The sequence below is a fragment of the Talpa occidentalis genome, unplaced genomic scaffold (assembly GCF_014898055.3).
Source record: "Talpa occidentalis isolate TD23 unplaced genomic scaffold, MPIMG_talOcc4v2.1 talOcc4.2, whole genome shotgun sequence".
In the NCBI taxonomy this organism is placed as follows: Eukaryota; Metazoa; Chordata; class Mammalia; order Eulipotyphla; family Talpidae; genus Talpa; species Talpa occidentalis.
Genome location: NW_023602073.1, coordinates 149656819 through 149677367, shown reverse-complemented (window position 1 = coordinate 149677367; position 20549 = coordinate 149656819). Strand labels below are relative to the sequence as shown.

The 20549-nt window shown below is 46.8% G+C and overlaps 1 protein-coding gene across 4 annotated transcripts in view; it reads left to right on the top strand.

Annotated features, from left to right (window-relative positions):
• PRKN (parkin RBR E3 ubiquitin protein ligase) overlaps window positions 1–20549 on the top strand; it is a 1086879-nt gene that overhangs the window by 930264 nt on the left and 136066 nt on the right. For all 4 annotated transcript variants that reach the window (XM_037520693.2, XM_054697961.1, XM_054697960.1 and 1 more), the window contains one exon: window positions 16159–16220. In XM_037520693.2, the coding sequence (XP_037376590.2) occupies window positions 16159–16220 (62 nt within the window). The remainder of the gene's footprint in view (window positions 1–16158; window positions 16221–20549) is intronic.

Sequence of the window (20549 nt, the reverse complement as noted above, 5' to 3'; positions counted from 1 at the left end):
TCTGTTCCTATTCTTAGGTGAAAAGAACAAGATACAGAATTTCCTGCAAAGTACGCTACATATTTAAAAGAGAGTGTGTGTGTGTGTTTGTGTGTGTGTGTGTGTGTGTGTGTGTGCACGCGCACCTTAGTGCTCACAGTAAGGGAGCAATCTAGAAGAACATTCACCAAAATATTTATGGTGAGTGCCTCTGGTTGGTGGAATAGCTAAATCTTGTTCTGTCATTTTAATAATTTATAACTACCATGAAAAAGGCTCTTTTCATCTCTAGGAAATACTTTTTTTAAAGGACAAAGAATTGTGAATATTAAACATCTACTAACACTCTTCTAAATAGGAAAAAAATAAAACCTCTGAAAAATGATAATCCGACACCAAGAAAAATCCATACCCCTTATTGTAATATCCACGAGAACACTGAATTATTATGTAACCCAATTCTCTTCTTCATTGCTTTCCCAAGATGGGCTTGAGAACATTCTTAAACATTCTCATTTTAGAATAGAATGACACTATTTGCCCTGACAGTCACCTAGTCACGTATCTGTCTAAACGTTTTTCTCATTTGTCCCGAAATTTTTCAAGAGTATAGAACACCCCTGTCTATATTCAAAGAACTAGATGTAACTCACACCTTATCAGCTCAATGACATCATCTCACCAGACACAGGTGACAGGTGAGAAAACCAAAAAGGATTCAGAATTTCTGGAACATTCTACAGTTGACCACTACAGAATGAACCAGAAAGTTGTTTGCAGAACTGTCTCTTGTGTTTTGGAATAAGGCAGCTCAGTAGAAAGATGTGAGCTGGAATTTAATTGTTGACTCCAACCTGTTCCCTGGTCTTTGTTCCAGCACCAAGCCTGTGTGGGGATCACTCCATGAACATGGCTCTGAGCTCACCCCAACTTTGGGAGAGAGTGGATCTCAACTCACATCTTCCTAACACTTAGGCCTGGTCTGCTGGATCCTTATTATAAAGTTAAGAGTGAAATGCACACGATTTTTTTCCATTTTAGATCCCCTGGTTTATCTAACCTTCAAATACATCAATCTTCAAAGGAGAGCTTTCAACTTTGGAAAATCTAGTTGTTTTATAATAATCTCATTATTTTAACAGGAGTGAGTTTTCTCATCTGCTGTTCTAAAATAAGTTGGATTATGAAAAGAATTGAGTTGTCATTGCAATTCTACCTTTTAAATATCTCTTTAAAGATTCTTTGTGTCAAGAGTGCCTTTTAGAAAAGCACTTTGCACTTTGGCAAAACCAGCAGATGAAAGTGATGATGTCGTGGGACCAGATTCCCCTCATGGTGTCTGGAGCATACAGAGACGTCAAAAGCTGCTTCCCTTTTCTAAGGAGTGAGTAACATAAAGTAGAGAAGAGGGAGATGCACTCAAATGTGAGTGGGCGAGGCCTGCCAACAAACCTCAGGAAGATGTTTCATTAGCTCATTAGCTCATTACGTTCCCTCAGCTCATTGCTAAGCAATGAGTACAAGAAAGAATAAATAAGTCCACATACCTGGTAGGCCCTCCTTGGACCTGGCTATGTCCTTAGGCAGAGGAAACCTTGCTCAGAGAGCATTTGTGGTGAAGACATATCAGAATTTCCTTAGGGCCTTTCCAATCCACATAGCCCTCCCCTCCAAGATGTAAGCCCCCATCTCCAACCACCACCACCACCAGAAAGGCAGTGTCAGATCCCCATGATGTGGAGGCCTGTTGCCAAGGATGTTGCTGATGTGGCCCCTTGCCAATATTTCACATCATTTGCACCCCTCCAAATTTATCCTCACCCCTGGTTCTTGAGACCCTAACAGAATGGGGAGGATTTGCAGTAAATGTATAGTGGTGGAAATGGAAGTAAATAAAACATGTGCAAGGGATTCAGTGCAGCTAGTTATGAGTTATAGTTGCAGTGCTTTTGAATCTAATCATGGTCAGTGAGATGGAAGTCCTTCTGGAACACTGTGGAAGGCCAGAGTGTAGAGGCCATTGAGTTTGGAAAGCCATTGAGTAGGAAAGCCACTAAGTGTGAAGACCATTGAGTGTGGAGAGCCATTCAGTGTGGAAGGCCACTGAGTGTGGAAGGCCATTGAGTGTGGAGAGCCATTGAATATGGAAGGCCGTTCAGTATAGAGTAGCTGGCCCTGGAAAGTGAGTGATGTACAAGAGTTGGGAAACACACCAGACCACCTCCACACAGTAAGACATACATACGTATTTCTTTAAATTCTTGTGATGCTTTTTTTAAGGAAAATGGGCCATTTGCCCTAGAAAAATACCCACATTTTGAATTTTGCTGTACCCCTCAATAGTTGTAAAAGGTGATCCCCAAATTTAGCATATGCCTTGTATCTCTAGACAGCCTGGTTAGAATGCAGATTGCTAGGCCCATTTCATAGTTTTCTCATTCACTTGATCGTATAGGACCTAGACATCTGCATTTCTACCAAGGTGCTAGGTGATGCTGATACTTGGGATATTGTAAGAACCACTGATGATGATGATTATAATTAATCCTCTGTCCCCTGTGTAACCACTAAATTAGTATTTTTAGCCAATGATTTGATCTGAAGGGGGATTAACTTTTTTAGAGCAAACTTCAAAAGTAGCATTATGCACGTTTATCATTGTTAGGACAGAATGTCCTTTGTCCAACTTTGTGAGGCTGGCAGCCATTGATGATTATTATCTAGTGGCATTTGGCTTTATGATTACTTATATTCCAAAAAGCCTAACATGCATTTTTAATTTATTCACTGGAATACTTTCATTGAAAGAAATTTTGGTTACTTAGAGGTACAATTCATATGCTAAAGGCAAGATAAATGCTTGTTTTTCTTCCCTTTTATCATTTATAAGGATAATGATTTGTTTTCCCAGTGTCTTTTAAAGGTGACAAGCGAGGGTTTTTTTTTTTTTAATCTTAATATCTCATGAATTTTAACATAATCTGGCGCATCTGAATATATGACGGTGCTTGCTTTTGTGCCAAATAACCCTGTCTGTGGCCACCACAGCCTCTCTGCCTTGGTGCCAGTCCTTCGATGTGAGTCCAGCTTTCTGTGTGATGGGCCTTCCAAGGTCATCCTGGGCATTTCCTGCCCAGAGCTGCCATCAGTCACTTCTATTTCAGATGGGTACTTTTTAATTTTATTATTTTTTTGTGGAGGTAACATTGGTTTACAACACTGTGATGATTTAGGGGTGCAGGTTCACACCTCTGCAGATGTGTGTTATCACACCACACCCAGCACCAAAGCCATTTCTTGAAGGAGGCTGGGGAATATATATATATATAACTTTATATAGCATTACATAGTTTTTAAAGGAACAATATATTATGAAACTAGGCTGATCTTGCCAAGGACAAGATGCCCTGCAGGTGAAGCCATGCATGTGTTCAGAAGAAATGAGACAGACAGAGGCACCGCAATGTAAGCTTCATGCCAGATCTGCCCCAGGCCCAGAGTCTTTGTGTGGCTCCACGGGGGCAGGAGCCTTGCAGCCTCAACAAGGAAGGACCTCCCTCCCCCTGACTCTCTGGGGAAAACGCCAGACACAGCTACCCCAAGACCACTGCCAGCGAACAGCATCTCCACCCAGCAGCCCCCAGAAATAGGTCGAGAAGCTAGGCGTTGCATCAGAAATTATCCATCATGAAAGCAAATAACTCCAGAGACTGCCATGATCTCACCTGGGGCACAGGCATCGACCTCTAGCTGGCTTTGTCTCCATTGTTGTTCATTACAGGTTATGTCAACGCAGCAGCCAGAGGGAACTTTTTTAAAAAGTAAGACAAGTAAGACAGATCAGGTGATTTCTTGTTTAAGTCCTGCTAGTGTCTTCCACCTTATTCATAACAACAGCCTGACTCCCTACAAATAGCCTGACAGGGCCCATGTGACCACAGGACTGGGATCACCTTCAGCTTTGAGACACTGACTACATCAGACTCTGTTCTTTTTCATTTTCTAGTTGACAAGTGCTTGAAGCCAGGGGTGTTCTTATAGAGCATGTGAGCGGGGTGGTGGGATTGAATGTCGGGATTGAAACGCCTCTGTCCACTGTTGTCACCCTTCTGCCCACGCCCACTGGCTCCTCCATGACCTGTCAGCACATCTCCTTCCTCAGGGACCTCCACTGCGTGCCCTCTGCCTGGACCACCTTCCCAGGGAGCCACACGGCAGGACAGTGTCCTCCCTCATTCTCTGGAGGTGACCCCGGGCTGAGAGACTCCCTCACCACCTACATGTAATTCCTCACTCCACTCTCCATCACTGCTTTGTTGTCTTACTCAGCACTTATCAACACTTGGCATTCTGTTATTTAATTATTTCTTGTCTTTTCCTCCATATACTCACACTATATCCACAGGACATAAAATGACACCCTAATGATAAATATTAGTGAGCAAATATTGGTGGGTGAATGAACCTGAATTGAATTAAGTGTATGCGAATAACACTTCCTATTTTCTCCTCTAGAAATGCTCTTGGTTTTCTCTTCCTACTTAAAAACCACAGTGTGGTGAATACTAATATGGAGTGTGGTGAATGCTAATATGGAGGATGAGTTATTTTGTTTTAAATCTATCCCAACCAGTAGTGCATAACATAGTTCATGGTAATCTGAAAAATACAAATTAAAAAAAGTAAAATTCCTCTGCTTTAAGAAATGTATTTTCTGAAAATTCTTGTGTTGTTCATGCATCCAAAGTGACTCAGAGGCTCTTACCCTGTATGGATGGGTGTGTCACAGTTGCCCTTCATGCTGACCAGTTGGCTCTTAGACATCCACTTTCCAGAATAGACCAGCTTCATCTAATCTGAAGCTCAGCATTAGTGGTAAAACCTGAAGCATCAAAAGGAATTCCTATTAGTTGTTGTTCCCTATCACTGTTGCTCCAGCTGCACTTTCTTGTCCCTCCCTGGAAGTCCGCAAACAAAGCCCCACCTTCTGCACCCCACCAACTGTTGGTGCTGATTCCTAGACCACAGTGCCACTTTTGGCCCCTTTGATCACATGTCTCAGCTCTTGCTCATGACCCAGGGCATGGCCACAGCACTTTGCACAACTTCACATCTCAGCCTCCAGGTGCTACTGGCACAACATTTGTCATTTTCTTAGCACCTTTCATGTTAATACATCATCGCTGCTTTCAGACTCCAGATTTTGCTCAACACTTCCCAATAAAGAATTTGAGCTTTGTGTTTATTGGACTTGACAGTGAATTGCCATTTGTGAAGTCACCAAGCAACCAAAATATATACAAAGGAGACCAACAATTTGTGAATTTAGACCAAAATGACAGCACCAATGTTCAAAAGTCACCACTTGGTTAAAGTTAGAATTGATTGACTCTCTCATCAGAGCAGCTTTATTCTAACACAAGAAAGTTCTTGAAGTAGAAGTCGGTGCATGGAAACATTTCTACATGGGTGAGGTTTCTACTAGGATAACCTTCAGCTTAGAAACATTGACTATATCAGAATCTGTTCATTTTCATTTTCTAGTGCTTAAAGCCAAGAGCGTTCTTATAGAGCATGTGAGCAGGGTGGTGGGATTGAATGTCTGGATTTGCTTGTTCCAAGACCATAGAACAGAACTCAGACAGCACCCAGGAGACTAAAGGATCCCTCCCTTGCCAGTTGCTTGTGTCGTCTCCAGACACTTGCTAAATCTACTAGTTATTACATCATTCCTGTGTTTTAACGGTGTTTGCTTAAATGCTTATAAACACTGTAGTTTAAAATGTGAATGCAAGGTTAAATTCATTGGTTAAACCCTGCTAACAAGTGAGAATTTCTCATATATATTCATTTTGAGTACTTAAAGAATTATTTCTAATTTTCATGTGGGAAAATGTAAAGACCTGGACGATGGAACCACAGTATAATTAACAACGTAACTAAAGCTCTCTGGGTTTTCTGCCCCATAGAGAAGGCTGCTCAGATCAGCAGACTGGTTAAATTTCTTGCATTGCATTACAAGCATATCTTCAAAGTCTGGATTTTTCTGGAACAAATAGGTGTCAGTAGCCTCAGTTCTCAGTCCCAATAGGTAAAACATATGGATGCATGTAGATTTAATTCTCATCTCCAGCTGCTAGATCTCCACCCATCCACCCACATGGAGCTTCCAGCCCCCAAACCTCTAATCCATTCCTCTTTTTTCTTTTGTTAACACTGACTCATGGTTGGCTGTCCACGCTGTTGCCCCATTTATGTAGTCTGTTGATGTCCATCATATTTCTTCTCAACTACATGAAGGCAGAGCCCTTGCTGGGTCCACTTCTCCTTTCTCTGTGACCCCTGGCCTCATGCATAGTAGACACAGACAGGAAAATTGTTCAACAAGGAATGAATACATGGTTGGAATTTACCTCCTACCAATAATAATATTTATTACTACTAGTGAAATGAAAAACACCTGGCAAATTTTTATTTGTGTCTCATTCTCAACTAGACTGATTCTTCTGCAGCACCTATAGGAAGACAGGCCATCTCTTGGCCCCTGGGGGTGACTGAACGGGACATTTGGGTTAATACAGAGGCTCCAGTGAGCCAAAAATATCAATGTGCATCTAAATTATGAAGTCACAAACATCTGAGCTTTAAACACCATATTTGGAACTCTGAGATTTCCTATGCTTCTGGGTAATAGCTGCCTCATCTATAAGTGAAAAAATTGAATAAGTAGTAATATGACTTCTTTCAGGCTACTCATAAGACTAAAAAACCTACAAATTTTGTGCTATTCCTATTCAGATAAGTCAATCTTTCTAACACTGCAGCTATATTGGAAACTTTTCCTTCTTCAGCCTGTATATATACATATACTCTCACATATGTTCATGATAAATCAAAGATCCATCCCATAAGTTCTTAAGTTTGTATTCAATTTTTCCAAAGTTGTTTTTCATGTACCTCTGGGTGTTTATGTAGATTTTGTATTACAAAAATTTACAAACACACAATTAGATATGGATAATAACAATGGACATCCATGTCCCCTCCGCCCAACTCTGTCATTATCTGACTTCTGCACTGCTTCTGATAGCTTGCAGAGTAGTTAATACTTTTTTGTCTATTACACCGTTAACAGAGTGGGGCTAATAACCATCCCTTCTTACAGGTTTGTCATGAAATTGGATGAATTATGCTATGTGAAGCATGCTTTGTCCATAGTTGATATTACAGAAATGCATTTCCTTTTAGTATTTATTATAATAAAATTTAAAGACATATTTGGAGTATTTCCTCCCCTTTTCTGTGATTCTGATTCACTCTCTCCTTCCCTTAAATGTGTATTTTTCATTCCCAAGCTTTATTTTATCCTTTTAGTAGGTTCGTATGTATCCAGGAAGATTAGTAGTGTTTGTAACCTTAATATAAATGATATCCCTCTATGCATAACTATTGTAACTTTTTCCTTAACTTTATCATGTTGAGATCTATTTTGACACATTTCACCCTAGCTCATTCTTATTGACTCACTTCCTAAAAGTCTCTGCTTAAATGTTATTTTATCAACAGTAATCTGCACGTCTTATTTAAAGCTGTCCCACCCTGCTCTTACCAGGTCTCATTTTTCTTTTTGACAAAGCACTCTGTTATCTTCTAAAATTCCAGAGAATTACCTGTTTGTGAGTTTTACGGTCCCTCTCCCCACAAGGCACAAGTCCTAATGAGGGTTGTTGACTGTTTCAGCTTCCGGCTATTGAGATCCTGACGGTTCCCAGTGGGTGCTGGGTGTGCGAGGGGTCTGTGCTGAAGGATTTGTCTCTTCTACTGAATGGGCGTTTCAGATGTTTTCTTTTGTTGTTGCTGTTATTACAAAAATTGTTGTAGTAAATATCCTCGTTAAGTATCTGCTGGTATAACTGTGTCAGTTTTACTCTGGTCTATGATCTACAAGTGGGACCAAAAGTGAGTATTTCCAGGATGCTTGGTAACAGGTTTAAGATGTCGTGGACTCACTGAGTGTTAGTCATTGAAGAGGAATGCATAAATAATCCTTTACAGACACAAGTAAAAAACCTATCAGCAAAGATGACTATTAAGATATGCTTGACTTTATCCAAGTGGTAATGCTTTCAATGTTAACGTGTGAAGTCCTGCTGTTGACTTAAGAAGTCTCAGGGAATTTTCCATGGGTGCTGTTAGTGCCTGACTCTTAGGCTAATTAAGAAAAGGCTACCTCAGCCCGTGCGAGGAGACCCTAATCAACCCAGCCTAAGTGGAGTGGAAAGAGCCCATCAGACCCATTCAGGACCCAGCAGTAGATGTGCCCCCCTACCCCCCACCATTCAGGCTGGTGAGTAGAGGTTCCATGCTTTGCGTGTTGTCTTTGATCACACTGAATCATCATTTATTTTTGATACTTTTTCATTTTCAGCCATTCTTCTTTTCAAAGTTGTACTTGAGGGGGAAATAGAAGATAACTGTAATTGTCTAGTCTGCATTAGAGATCTAAGCTGTAGCCAAGAGAGAAATTAACCCTCAAAGCATTGCACACCAAACAGCAGCAATCTGCAAATTGCAGATTATTGGTGTCGTCTGGCTAGTTCCAGTGGCACCAGAGGGAGCTGGAAGCCATTGCAAGCTTTGCCCCAAGCCTGGGTGCTCACGGTTTTTCCATTGAACCCAAAGGATGTCACAATTGCCTTGCGATGATTTACAAGGAAATTTAAAGGAAAAAAAATTAGTGATTAAGGATGCATGTGGTTCTTAATGCTTTTCAGTGGAATATATTTTCCCAGTGACTTTTCCCCTCCATAGTTTGGTTATTGAAAAAATGCAGCAAAAGCTTTCTGGAAAAGTTGTAGTTCAGCGAATCCCCCAAAGATTTTTATTTTTTTTTTAAAGATTTATTTATTTTTATACAAGATCCGGGGTACAGGCCAGATTCACGGGATGGTGAAAGGATTCACCAGAGACAGAGCAGGAAACAGAACAGGCAGACTGACGAAATACACTGTTGAGGGGAGCAGCAGGTGAGACAGGAGAGGTCTGCTGTGCCATATGGGACTCTTGCCAGCAGGCCGGGATCAAACCCACACTGCAGAGGCTACGGACAGCTTCACAGTGCAGCGCTCAATCACCTGCGCCACCAGGGAGGCCTGATTTTTATTTTATTTTTAAGTAACTGCCAGTGAGTTTGTGGAAATAATCCACAACTTTCTAATGCATTTTCCTGAGGAGAACACCAATTAGATCATCAAGTAGTCATTATGGTATGGGAACAGAAGAAAGTAAATGTTGATTACAGACACTAATTGAAATAAAAACCTCAAAGTCATCCTTTTTAAGTAAAATAGGATTCAATTCTGCCTTCATATGTTCTTTAAATAAACTTCCTTACTTACTTTTTAACACCCAGGAGGCCACTTACTTTGGCTCACAGTGAGCCCACATTTCTAGACAGCAAGTGCAGAGGTGAGTGAGGAGTTTAATAACTGGGGAAAATAAACAGTAGCCCACAGACCTATGAGCAGATCACCAGGGCTAGCTCAGAGAGAGGCGCAATTCTAATTTAAACTTTCAAAGACAACAGAATAGGCTTTTAGAATAAGGTCAAGGACAAAATAAATAGTAAGAAGAAAAAAGCAGGGAGAGAAGAACCAGGCCCCCTTGATGAAGGTGGCAGGATGTTAGCAGCTGATGGAGCCACCCAGGTCTCTTCTTCCTGTGCCGAGGGCGGAAGCTTGTTGTTAGAAAGGGTGGAATGAGCAAAGTAAGGAGGAAGGTGCACTTAAGAAAAGTGGGGGCAGAAAGAACAAGGAGGTCACAGCCACGGCTGCTGTCGTGGGGTCTCCTGTTACCTCTGTGCGCAGCTGCAGGACCCTGCCAGGCGTCCTTAGGAAACATTGCAGAGCGAGTGTCAGGCTTCTGGAGATGGCTCTTTTTTAACTTTCAGAATCATGGAAGACTGAGTCTCAAATATGGAAAAGTAAATGGCTGGATGTTAGCTGCAGCCACCCACCTAAAGCCAGCCAGGTGAGCACTGGCACACGTGTGTGATCACTAAGAGCCAAGTCGGTTTCACCAAGAATGAATGTGGAAGGCATGGTCTGGGAGGGGTGTGACGTGCTGGCAGGGAGACCGCTTGCCTTTGGAGAGACAGCTGGACGTGGAGGGGAGATGTTGGGCTGGCAGCTGGAGACAAGGCTGTGGGCACGCTCTTGAAGCTGTCGAGTGCTTGGAGAAGAGAATTAGAAACTGAAGAGAGAGTCTGTGCTTGCATGAGAGGAAGAAGGAAGAGACAACAAGTAAAATAGAGCCGTGCTGGGGCAGTGGCACGACACACCTCACAACTGCAGGGAGAGCTGTTTTCAGAATGGTGGGTGTGCCCACATCAGACACTGCAGGGAGATAAAGGGAATGAGACGCGGCGAGGGCTGTTGGCAAAACGTCCTTCCTTAAGCAAGAGGGCACCCGCCTAGGCCCCGCTCAGCCATCCTTACACACGTCTCCCCCAAGTCACCCACAGGACCTGAGACTGCCTGGATGCCCGGACCTCAGAGTTTCTTGCCTAACAGCCCAAGACTCCTACCTGGCTCTGTCTTCCTGGACCAAGGGGTAACTGCACCTGCAGCTGCCCCACATCGGTGCGTGAGCGGCCCTTCAAGGAGAGGGAGTTGGGATTAAGAGGAGAGAGAAGGAGCAGGAGCCAGGTGTGGCTGTACCAGTATAAACTCCAGGGTCTGAGCCTCGTGCCGGGTCTATCTGTCAAAATAACAAGGCCAAAGTTGTCTTTTTTTTTTTTTAACAGATTTTTCGTTTGATTCATAACTCTCAAAAGAGTCAAACACATGATATGTTCCTACATTTTTCCCAAACCAACAATTTACGGACGCTGTTCTAGGGCCAAGCCTCTAGAACAGGGCCCTGAATGCAGTGTGGCCACTACAGAAAGCTTTATCTACCACTAGTTGGGGAGGAAGACTGTTCGAATGACCTTAGAGGTGAAATGAGGATGTGAATGTCCCAAGCGCGAGCCCTCGTCTCTGAACAGTTTGACCCTGCAAACAGATGTTCCCCAGAGCCCTCTCAGAATGAAGCGCCATAAAATCACAGGTGCAGTCTGTCTCGTTCACCTTAACTTCCCTAGGCCCAGTACCCAACCCTAAACACAGAAGTAAATATGGAAGGATAAATTGCAGGAGACTTCCTGGACAATGACCTTCAAATGGACGAGTTGCCAACCACAAGGTCAAATCTACGGACTGAGTGAGGGGACCAACATCTGGTGCTTCCTACGGAGTTTCATGTAGATGCAGGTTATTTCAGCAAATGGCTATTTGCCCCAGGTAGGGGGCGCTTTATAAAGGCTTGAAAGGATCGCCTATTACCTCTGTCACTCCAAGTCCAGAGCTGGTATCTAGAAAGATCCATCTAAGTGGAAGAATTCTTCACTATTAGAAAGATTTCTAGGCTGGTCATCTGATCGCTGTCCTTGGAAGTCTAGAGAAGGTCTGTCATATCACCTTCTGGGAGACAGAAGGGAATTCTGTGCTGAAAAAGGTTGGTCTAGAGAGAACAAGAGCAACGGTTCTTTTATACCTGAGATATTTTCACTCTTCAACACATGACTACACTTTCTATGATCTGTTTTAATCACTAAAGCAATGAAGTGCCAGCAAGCCCATAAGGTCCAGGAATAGATCTGACTGTCTTTCCATAAACCAGATCACCTGGTAGCATTTGCGGGGGCCTGGCCACCTCAAGGAAAATATTTTGACAGTTTCACAAAGGGCGATGCGATTACCGTGAGGGTGGCCCCAGCCTGAACCGACTCAGCTGGCCTAGCCTCCCTCTTGCATTCATAGCTGTGACCTCCTGCTGAAAATGAGCTTTACATCAACTCGGTCCTGCTCAGGTAGGGCCTCCCTGGTGGTGCAGGCGGTTGAGCGCCACACTGTGAAGCTGTCCGCAGCCTCTGCAGCTCAGGTTCAATCCTGGCCAGCCAGCGAGAGTCCCACATGGTGCGCAGACCTCTCCTGCCGCACCCGCTGCTCCCCTCAGCAGTGTATTTTGTCAGTCTGCCTGTTCTGCTCTCTGCTCTGGTTCTGGTGAATCCTCTCACCCTCCCGCGCTTCTGACTGTACCCAGTGCTTGTATAAATAAGTAAATAAATCTTAAAAAAAATTTTTTTCAAATAAAAAAATTAAAAAATAAAATAAAATAGTATCCCACTACAAAATAGTTCATTTCTGAGATTTTAAAAGCTGACCCCAATGCAAAGAGCCTTTCAGTACTGGGTCCTTAAATGAAGCCCTTGCAGGCCGTGAAAGCGTCTGTCTCCAAGGCTGTGTTATCCAAAAGCAGGCAAAGGCCTTTCCTCCTTCATTTACCTTTTCGTGCAGCAAGTATTTATGGAGCCCCTGGTTCCCAGGTGAGCAAGCCCTGTGCTCAGGCTGGGGAAAGCAGGTTTTGACAGATAATTGCACACGGAGTTGATGGAAATTGTGATAGGCGCCCTCGAAGTGCTTTTTAATGCCATTTAATTGAATTGTCATTGAGGGGAGCTTTGTGAGTGTGCGAATGCCGAACACATTCGCATTGAAAGTGCTGTCTGCTGGGAGGGTGCGGGCCGAGATCCGTGATTGCTCACTGCTGCAAACACTGGCTCCAGCACCGCCCCCCACCCCCTCGCCGCCAGCCCCTGCCACCAAAGCCCTGTGCCTTCCTGTGTGTGTGTTTTCACCTCACACAGTGCTGAACTCTGCCAGCCTCTGACCCTTCATTTTGCTTTGTTTTCTTGTTGCTATTGCAGCTTCTTGAGGTCTCTGCGGCAGTATCGTTTCTCCCTGAACACAGAATGTGTCCCTGATCACATGAGTCTGAGGACAGAAATAAGGCAGTAGGGGAAATTCCAAATTGGGCTCATTTTCACGGGCAAAAACCCAACATGGGGCTTCCTGAAACCAGCATCGCAAGGCAGACAGTAGCTCGCGGTGCGGGGAGGGGCTGGGGGCGCATCACCAGGTGGAATTGTCGATCAGTCAGTCAGTGAGTCCCCTGGATGGTGCCCCCACTTCCCGAGAGGCCCGCCCCGGCGCTGGCCAAGCAGCCGAGCTCGGTTACACAGAACCACCCGTCATTCTCGTCTTGACATCTTTGTGGAGTATTTGTTTTTCCACGGCAGCTTGTTTGCCATAATCCTCCATCTGTCGACCGCACTCTCCAGCGACACCCGGGCCGAGCGTGGTGGCTGAGTCAGAGGCCAAACAGAAGGAATGTTCCACGGTTGCTAACTGTCCCTTTTGTTGGAAATTTGCGTTCATTTCCCTTTTACATGTTTGGCAAGTGGATGTGTTCGGGGACCTGTGGCTGAAGTTATTTGCATTATTGCCTCTCTCCAGCTCTTCCTAAGCACAAATATACAAAGGATGGAATTTGAAGTGACCATTGGCGTATTAAAAAAAAGCCCTCCATGTGTTCAAAGGTAGAAATAGATCATAAATCTTAATAATAACAAAGACATCTGTTTTTTAATCATTTTATATTAGTAAATGAATAAATGAATTACTAAACAGGCAACAGACATAGTTCTAAATGCACATGGACCATACGTTTCTAGCCATATGTGATCTGACCCTGTGTACACACACACGTACACATGTGTGTGTGTGTGTCTACACGTACTTGCTCATCTACTGTTTCTTGACATATTGTCATGTAAATCTCAATTACATGATTGGATACGCGGCTCCTTTAGCAAAATCGGCCTCCAAAGACTGAAATCTGGGAACAGTTATTTCTGGGCCAGCCGCCGGACGACCATTTCAAGTGTAATCACGTGGAGTCTGCCACCACCGAGCCTCTCACCAAAGCCGCCGCCATGCATTAAGCACCTACTGCATACACGGAACTGTCCCAGGAAATGTTTGTGTGCCACACAGATGCACACACATTGCTCACCCAGCCATCGAAAGTCAAACCTCCCTGCTCCTCTTCTGGGTAGAAAATGAAGACAGAACTAACATTCTGGCTCCAGCCCAAGACAGCACAGCTACTAAGCGGTGCTGGGCAGCACCCCCACCCCACCCTCCTCTCCTTGCTTCATCGCTGCTGCCCACCTCCTCCTGGGCCAGGCGCCTGGTGTGAGGGAGGGTGTCCTGGGCTGGGACCAAGACGCACCCCCGACTCTCGCCGGGTAAAGCGGCTGCGGCATCCACGCAGTGAGAGCAGGCGAGGGGCGAGCCGGCCTGGGGCTGGCTCTCGGGGCCCGCCCTGCGTGTCGGGGAAGGCTCTGCGTCCTGACGGCGCGTCTGTGCCTCCCACGCCCGGGATCCTGGACACCGTCTCATCCACAGTGGTGCCGCCACTTCGGTGCATTTTCTCAATACGCTTGGCTTTGAAAAGCCTGTGCAGACAGTGCTGTCCTTCCTGCCCTTCACCTCACACCAAAACCAGTGCTAGACGCAACACCGAGCTCACTTCCTCAGCCCTTTTTATTCTCGAGGAAACACTTCATTACCAGAGCAAAATGCCAGTGTCTACGTATTATATTGTTCGGTGTTTCTCACCCCAAAATCATCGTCTAAGGTGTTTGCCAAGGCAGTCAGAGCTTCACATTTACTCTCCCAAAACAAAGTAAGGGTTGTCACCTGCTAACCCAGCCGAGAGTGGAGAGAAGGGGCATGTCCCCGTCGTGTCAGCTTCTACCCTGTGCCCGGGGAAGGATTTTTTACTTGGTAAGTCACCTGCGAAAGTGAACAAATTACCGACTTTCTTCTGCTAGAAGCGATTCGGCAGCTAACCTGTTTCTTGTCTGGTCTTTTCTTTGACCATTTTGACAATCTTTGTCTTTTAATCCAGAAGATTCAGCTTTTAGCAGTTGCCCTAAGACTCAGCATAGAGAAGTCCTCGGTTAGTGTCCCTGACAGGGTCTTGGAAACGTCAACTTTAAGAGCCCAACTTGAAGGATGTACACCAAGGCAGATTTTCCCGGAGGCAAAAACCAAGTTCCCGAGCCACATTTCTGGTCACAGAAACATCCCCAAACTTCTAAATAAAACCCCCAAACACTTCTAGTATTAAATAAGCATGTGTATTCATTCATTCATTCGTTCATTTTTCACCCTGGTCATTTCAGTTCAGGGTCTCAGGTGGTCAGAGCCTCTCCAGCAGCTCAGGGTCAAGGGAGGACCCCACTCTGACAGGACCCCTCCCATCCCAGGGCCACCACACCCCCCCAGAATGCAGGGAGCAGTTTGGGTCTGGCTCCTGGCACTTCCAGACACACTAAGTTTGCGCCTGTCCGTCCCCACGCGATGTGCAGAGAGGAGCCGGGCCCTCCTCGCTCTTCTGAAGCACCGTGAGCCTTCCAAGCCTGCCCCCCACCCGGGGCTACCTGCCCCATCCACCCTGTTTATCCCGCTTCGCTGCAGCTCCCAGGTGCTTCGGGTAATTACCCAGTCTCCGCTCCCGGTGTTGATGTTTGAGCGATCACCGACATCAATCCTTCCCCTTCTGTCTTAGGAGAGAGCCGGCATACAAATTCTGAGACGAACCTCATTTGAAATTCTGTTTCTTATTTTGCCTGACATTGAAATCAGTCAAATTATTTCTCAAACTTGAGGGATGTAAAGGACCGCTTGAAGGGGGGCCGGGGGGATCCTGCTAAACTTCTAAGGTTGAATGAAATTATTCCGTAAAATAAGATTTTTTAATATAAATTGAGAGAGACACATTGCCTGCTGATACAACTAGAGCCCAAATGAAAATGTATGAATCAGATGAAAAGGAAAACACAAATGCCAAAGTGCGCAAAGAAACACTGGATTTCATGGTGCAGATGCTGTCGTCTGGCTGGAAGGAAATGCAGCTTGGGGAGCAAGTGGCCTGCAGGGCTGTGCCGGGGTGAAAGGGGCCCACCCAGCTCTGCGCCCCGGCCCACGCCAGGGTGTACCTTGGGGGGCCGGTGGCCGCCTGGGCCGAGACCACCTGGTGTCCTAGGGTCCCGCGAAGGCCACATCGCCCTCGGGAGGGGAGGACCTGGGGCCAGGGTCCCACGGCACCTTCCTGCGGCCTCAGGGCAGCGGGCGGGCAGGCAGCTCTGGTCAGTGCAGTGAGAGCTGCGGGAGCGCAGGCCCCCCGGAATGGCCAGAGCCGTTTCTGATGAGTCCTTTTCTCCCGCAGCTGGCTGCCGCAACTCCTTGATTAAAGAGCTCCATCACTTCAGGATTCTTGGGGAAGAGCAGGTGAGTCCGCCCCGCGCCGTCTGCACCCAGGGCCGCGAGAGACTGACACTAACGAGACAGTTGGGCCGGGGGAGGCGGAGTGTGGCTCTGACCCTGGGGGGCCCGGCGCGGGGGAGAAGCCTGCCAGGGGGTGTGTGAGGACACCTTCGCCGGGCCTATCCATCAGGCCTGACAGGTTAGTAATTGGTACATCTGCTGCCTGCCAGCGCCTCGCCTCAGGACGCCGTGGGAGCGAGCCGCGGAGCAGAGCAGCAGCGCCGCGCCCAGACGAGCGGCGCCCGAGGGGGCTCCGTGGCAGCCCCGGGTGCTGTCTGTGGGGTGTGCAGCTGTCACCGGGCTCCTGCGCTCGGTGTGGTCTCTCGATCCCACCGCAGGCTATTCCGGGGGTGTGGACACGCTTCTCACACGCAAAGAATGGCCGGCTTAGAGCAAGTCATTGCGATGCCGTGGTTACTCCGTGAGACGATCCTGTCAGATTTTAAATAGCGGCGCCAGGTGACTAAGGCACTGCCAGGTCTGCCTGTACATCGGCATACTCGCCCTTGCTCAGAAATAAACTTCGGAATCCTTGTATGAAATCACAGTCTCTATTCCGTCACCCCTCGGCGTCGTCATCCTGGAAGGCACCTGGTGGTTGACCAGCCCTGCCCGCCCGACCCGCCCTTGGGCTTTGCTCCTGAAGTTGGTCTGGGCCGACTCTGGCCAGAGGCCAGGAAAATGAGGGCATGGCAGCTCAGTGCTGTCGAGTGTTGGGTTTGTGTGTTTTTCTTCGCTACCTGTGATGTAAGGTTGGATTCCTCACTTCCAACTGAGATTAGACACAGAAGGGTGGTGATGAGGGCAGGATAAGGAACTGGAATCGCTTTAACTCCTGGAGTTAACAGGTGACAATCTGCCTCCTTCATTTTTTCGTGCTGCAGATTCCAGAATAGCAGGCATAAATGTTTACTCAAACAGAAACAAAATCAATTATCCGGCAAGACTTGATCGCCAGCCCTCACCCCTCCCAAACATACCTGTTTGTGAAGACACCTGTGCCTCCCAGCCGTGTTCCCTGAAAGCCTGAGGGGGTTTCTCGAGGCAAGAGTCACTGGTTGTTACCCTGACATTTCGGCTCAGATAATGGAGCCTTCTCTTCTAGCTTGTGCCAATATTTGCAAATTGTTTCCATATTTGTTTTAAAACCACTGGGTGATTAGGAGGGAAAGAAGCCAACTGTAATCATCTCCTCGGATTTGCATAAAATTCAGGCCACTTCGTAGTCGCCTAAAATTTAATTGAGCCACAATCAAAATCAATATTACTCTGATTAGTTGTGCTAAATGACAACACGGTGCATCACAACAGCAGTGATCTTCATTTCCTGGAAACACATTTCCTTCCATCCTCCTGTCCTGCGAGTCAGCAGATACCCCCTGGGCACCTGCTACGTGCTGGGTGCTGCTCTCAGTTATGGGGACAGGGCCGTGGAAAAGAGATTCGCTGAGGCGCCCGTTGCCACTGGCTATGCCGTTACACTCACATGTCCGAGGATGGAATGGCAGATTGTTGTTGGTGCCGCAGAGAGAAATAAAGGGAAGAGGTGACATTTATAAGTCTCGCGCAGGGGACATGTGAGGAAAGACACGAGCACTGGAAAGGAAAGCGTCGTGGGGACCTCTGGGAACAGAGATGAGTAGAGGACGAGGCAAGGCAGAGGCCCTGAAGCCACCCGATGCCGGCTCATTCCAGGGAGCAGGGCCCGTGTGCCGGGGGGTTGGTTTCTAGAAGAGTCCAAGAGACGCGGGTGTTGGCTGAAGACGAGGCTACGTGGCGTGGAGATTGCACAGAAGGCGCGGTGCTGGCCAAGGTCGGGGGCGCCCAGCAGTGTGGGCAGACGGGTCAAGATAGAGGATGAGGCCAGGGGTCCAGGAGGCGTCGCCGTGTGGGCACCGAGACCACCAGAGCAGACTTGGAGTCATGGTGGTGAGTTGGCACCTGAAGCCTCCAGGATGGCGGGCGCCAGGGGAGGAGACCCGTGGCTGGTGGCAGAGAAGGAAGGACGCGCGGCGGAGCGTGTAGTTTAAAACCCAAAGCGGGAGGGTTTAGAAAGAGAAAGGAAAATGGTTCTACCTGGGGCAGCGCAGAGCTTGGTGGCACGAAGCGACACCAGGAGGCTCCGAGGGGCTGGAGGGCCGCAGCTGTCCTCACGGCCAGTTTCCATGAGGAGAATTTGAGGAAAAGGCGAGAGTAGGCTGAAGTTACAGGCATCTCCCCTGACTTACCTGAGTTCCCCCAGCAGGGGCCTGGGCTCAGGACTTGGGGTGCCTGCAGCCAGGGTAGGGAATGGGGAGTACAAAGACGTATGTGAGGTTGGGGTGAGACCAGACAACGTGGGGACCAGGGACCTCTCCGGTGACTGATGTGAAAGGACGGAGCGGGGACACGTGTGTCCTGGGGGTAACAACAGCAGCTGTGGCCTGGGAGCACATGGCGGGGGGGCTCCAGAGAGGGAGCACAGGGCTCCTGCCCGTCGGCCCGACCCGCACCAGGAGCTGGGGAAGCCCTCGGGCGCCTCAGGTACTTGAGGAACTTTCATCATTCCATGGTATGAATTTTTATGCTGATGTTACAGGGGCCTCGAGCAAATCTCCGGACTCCCTAGCTAGCCTTCAAGAGGAAAAGGGACCCTCAGTCGCCTCTTAGAATTTTTGGAAAGAAATAGAATTATAACATTAAGCGCTCCGCGGAAGTATTACTGATTGAAGTGCTGCTCATACTCCCCCAATAGCTTGAGTTAGTAGCAACAGGTTGACACTAAAATAAGTGGAAATTTCACTAGGAAGTGTGAATGGAAACAAAGCAAACAACCCAGTCAAAAAATAGGCAGAAGAGCTAAAAAAAAACTTCTCCAAAGAGGAAATGTAAGTGGCCAACGGGCATATGAAAAAATGCTCAGCATCGCTAGTTGTCAGGGAAATGCAAATCACAGCCACAACGAGATTCCACCTCACACCGGTGAGAACGGCATATATTTTTAAAAACTGGCAACAGCAAACGTTGGCAAGACTGTGGAGAAAAAGGAACTCTCCTACGCTGCTGCTGGGAGTGCACACTGGTCCAACCACCATGGAAAGCTGTCTGGGGATTCCTCAGTCTCCTAAAACATGGAGCTTCCATCGGATCCAGCAATTCCACCCCTAAGAATCTACCCAAAGACACAAAAACATTAACTCAAAAGGATGCCTGCACCTCTGTGTATTGCAGCACTGTTGACAATGAGCTGTGGAAACAACCCAAATGGGCAAAAGCAGATGACGGGATGAAGAAGATGTGGTCCATAGACACGATGGAATATTCCTCAGCCATCACAGAAGTTAAACTCATGCCATTCACAGCAACACGGATGGAGCTGGAAGGGATGATGCTCAGTGAAATAAGCCAGAAGGAAAAGAAAATATGTGATGGTTTCACTTATAGGAGGAATAGAGGGGGCCCAGATAAGGGATCAGGGAAAATATATATGTAATAATAATAATAATAATAATAAATAAGCAAAACCAGCAGGCAGCTATAAATCAGAGACATTCTGCAGCGGGGGAGGGAGAGGGATCCAGACAGGGGCGGGAAGAGCACCAGGGACTGTGGTGACGGTGCAGGGTGAGTCGGTGGTAGGAATTCTGCGGGGACTACATCTGAGAGGAGAAAGCAAACGTTGTGCAAAAATGAACAATGATGTAAAACACACATATCTTAGCGTCATTTGGTAAATTATTACATATATGAAAGAAAAGAAAATGTGAGTGGATAAAACCCACACAGGTCCTGTTTAGTCGCTGGATCCGTCACCAGGCGGTGGAGACACTTCCCAGTCCCCCGGGTCTGTGCATGTGGCCCCTTTAGAAAGCACTTGACATTTGCCATCTGGATTAAAGATAAATCTCTAAACGCTGTAAGTCATTACCTACTTCATGTAGAAGAAAACCCTTGGGGATTTAAAATAATCCGTATCCTTTAGCTTCCTGCCCCTTCTCTGATTTGGATCCGCAGCTCGTATTCACGAAGCACCTTTCCGCCCCTCCCCCTTCTGCCAGCTTCCTGGCGAAGCTCCTGGCACAGTGTAGGTAAGCTAAGCTCACCCAGGGTTCTAGGAGAGCCAGAAAGAAAACAGGTGTGACCCCTGGGAGCCCACAGGGAGCTTCTAGGAAGACTGCATCTCAGAGCAACTCCCTCCCACCACTCCCCGACCTTAGGCTCACCCCCAGAGTTCCCAGGAAACAGCTTTCATTCATTCAACAGGCACTGTAGATCCTTCCCGGCGCATGGCTGTGCTCATGGTGGGTAAATGCC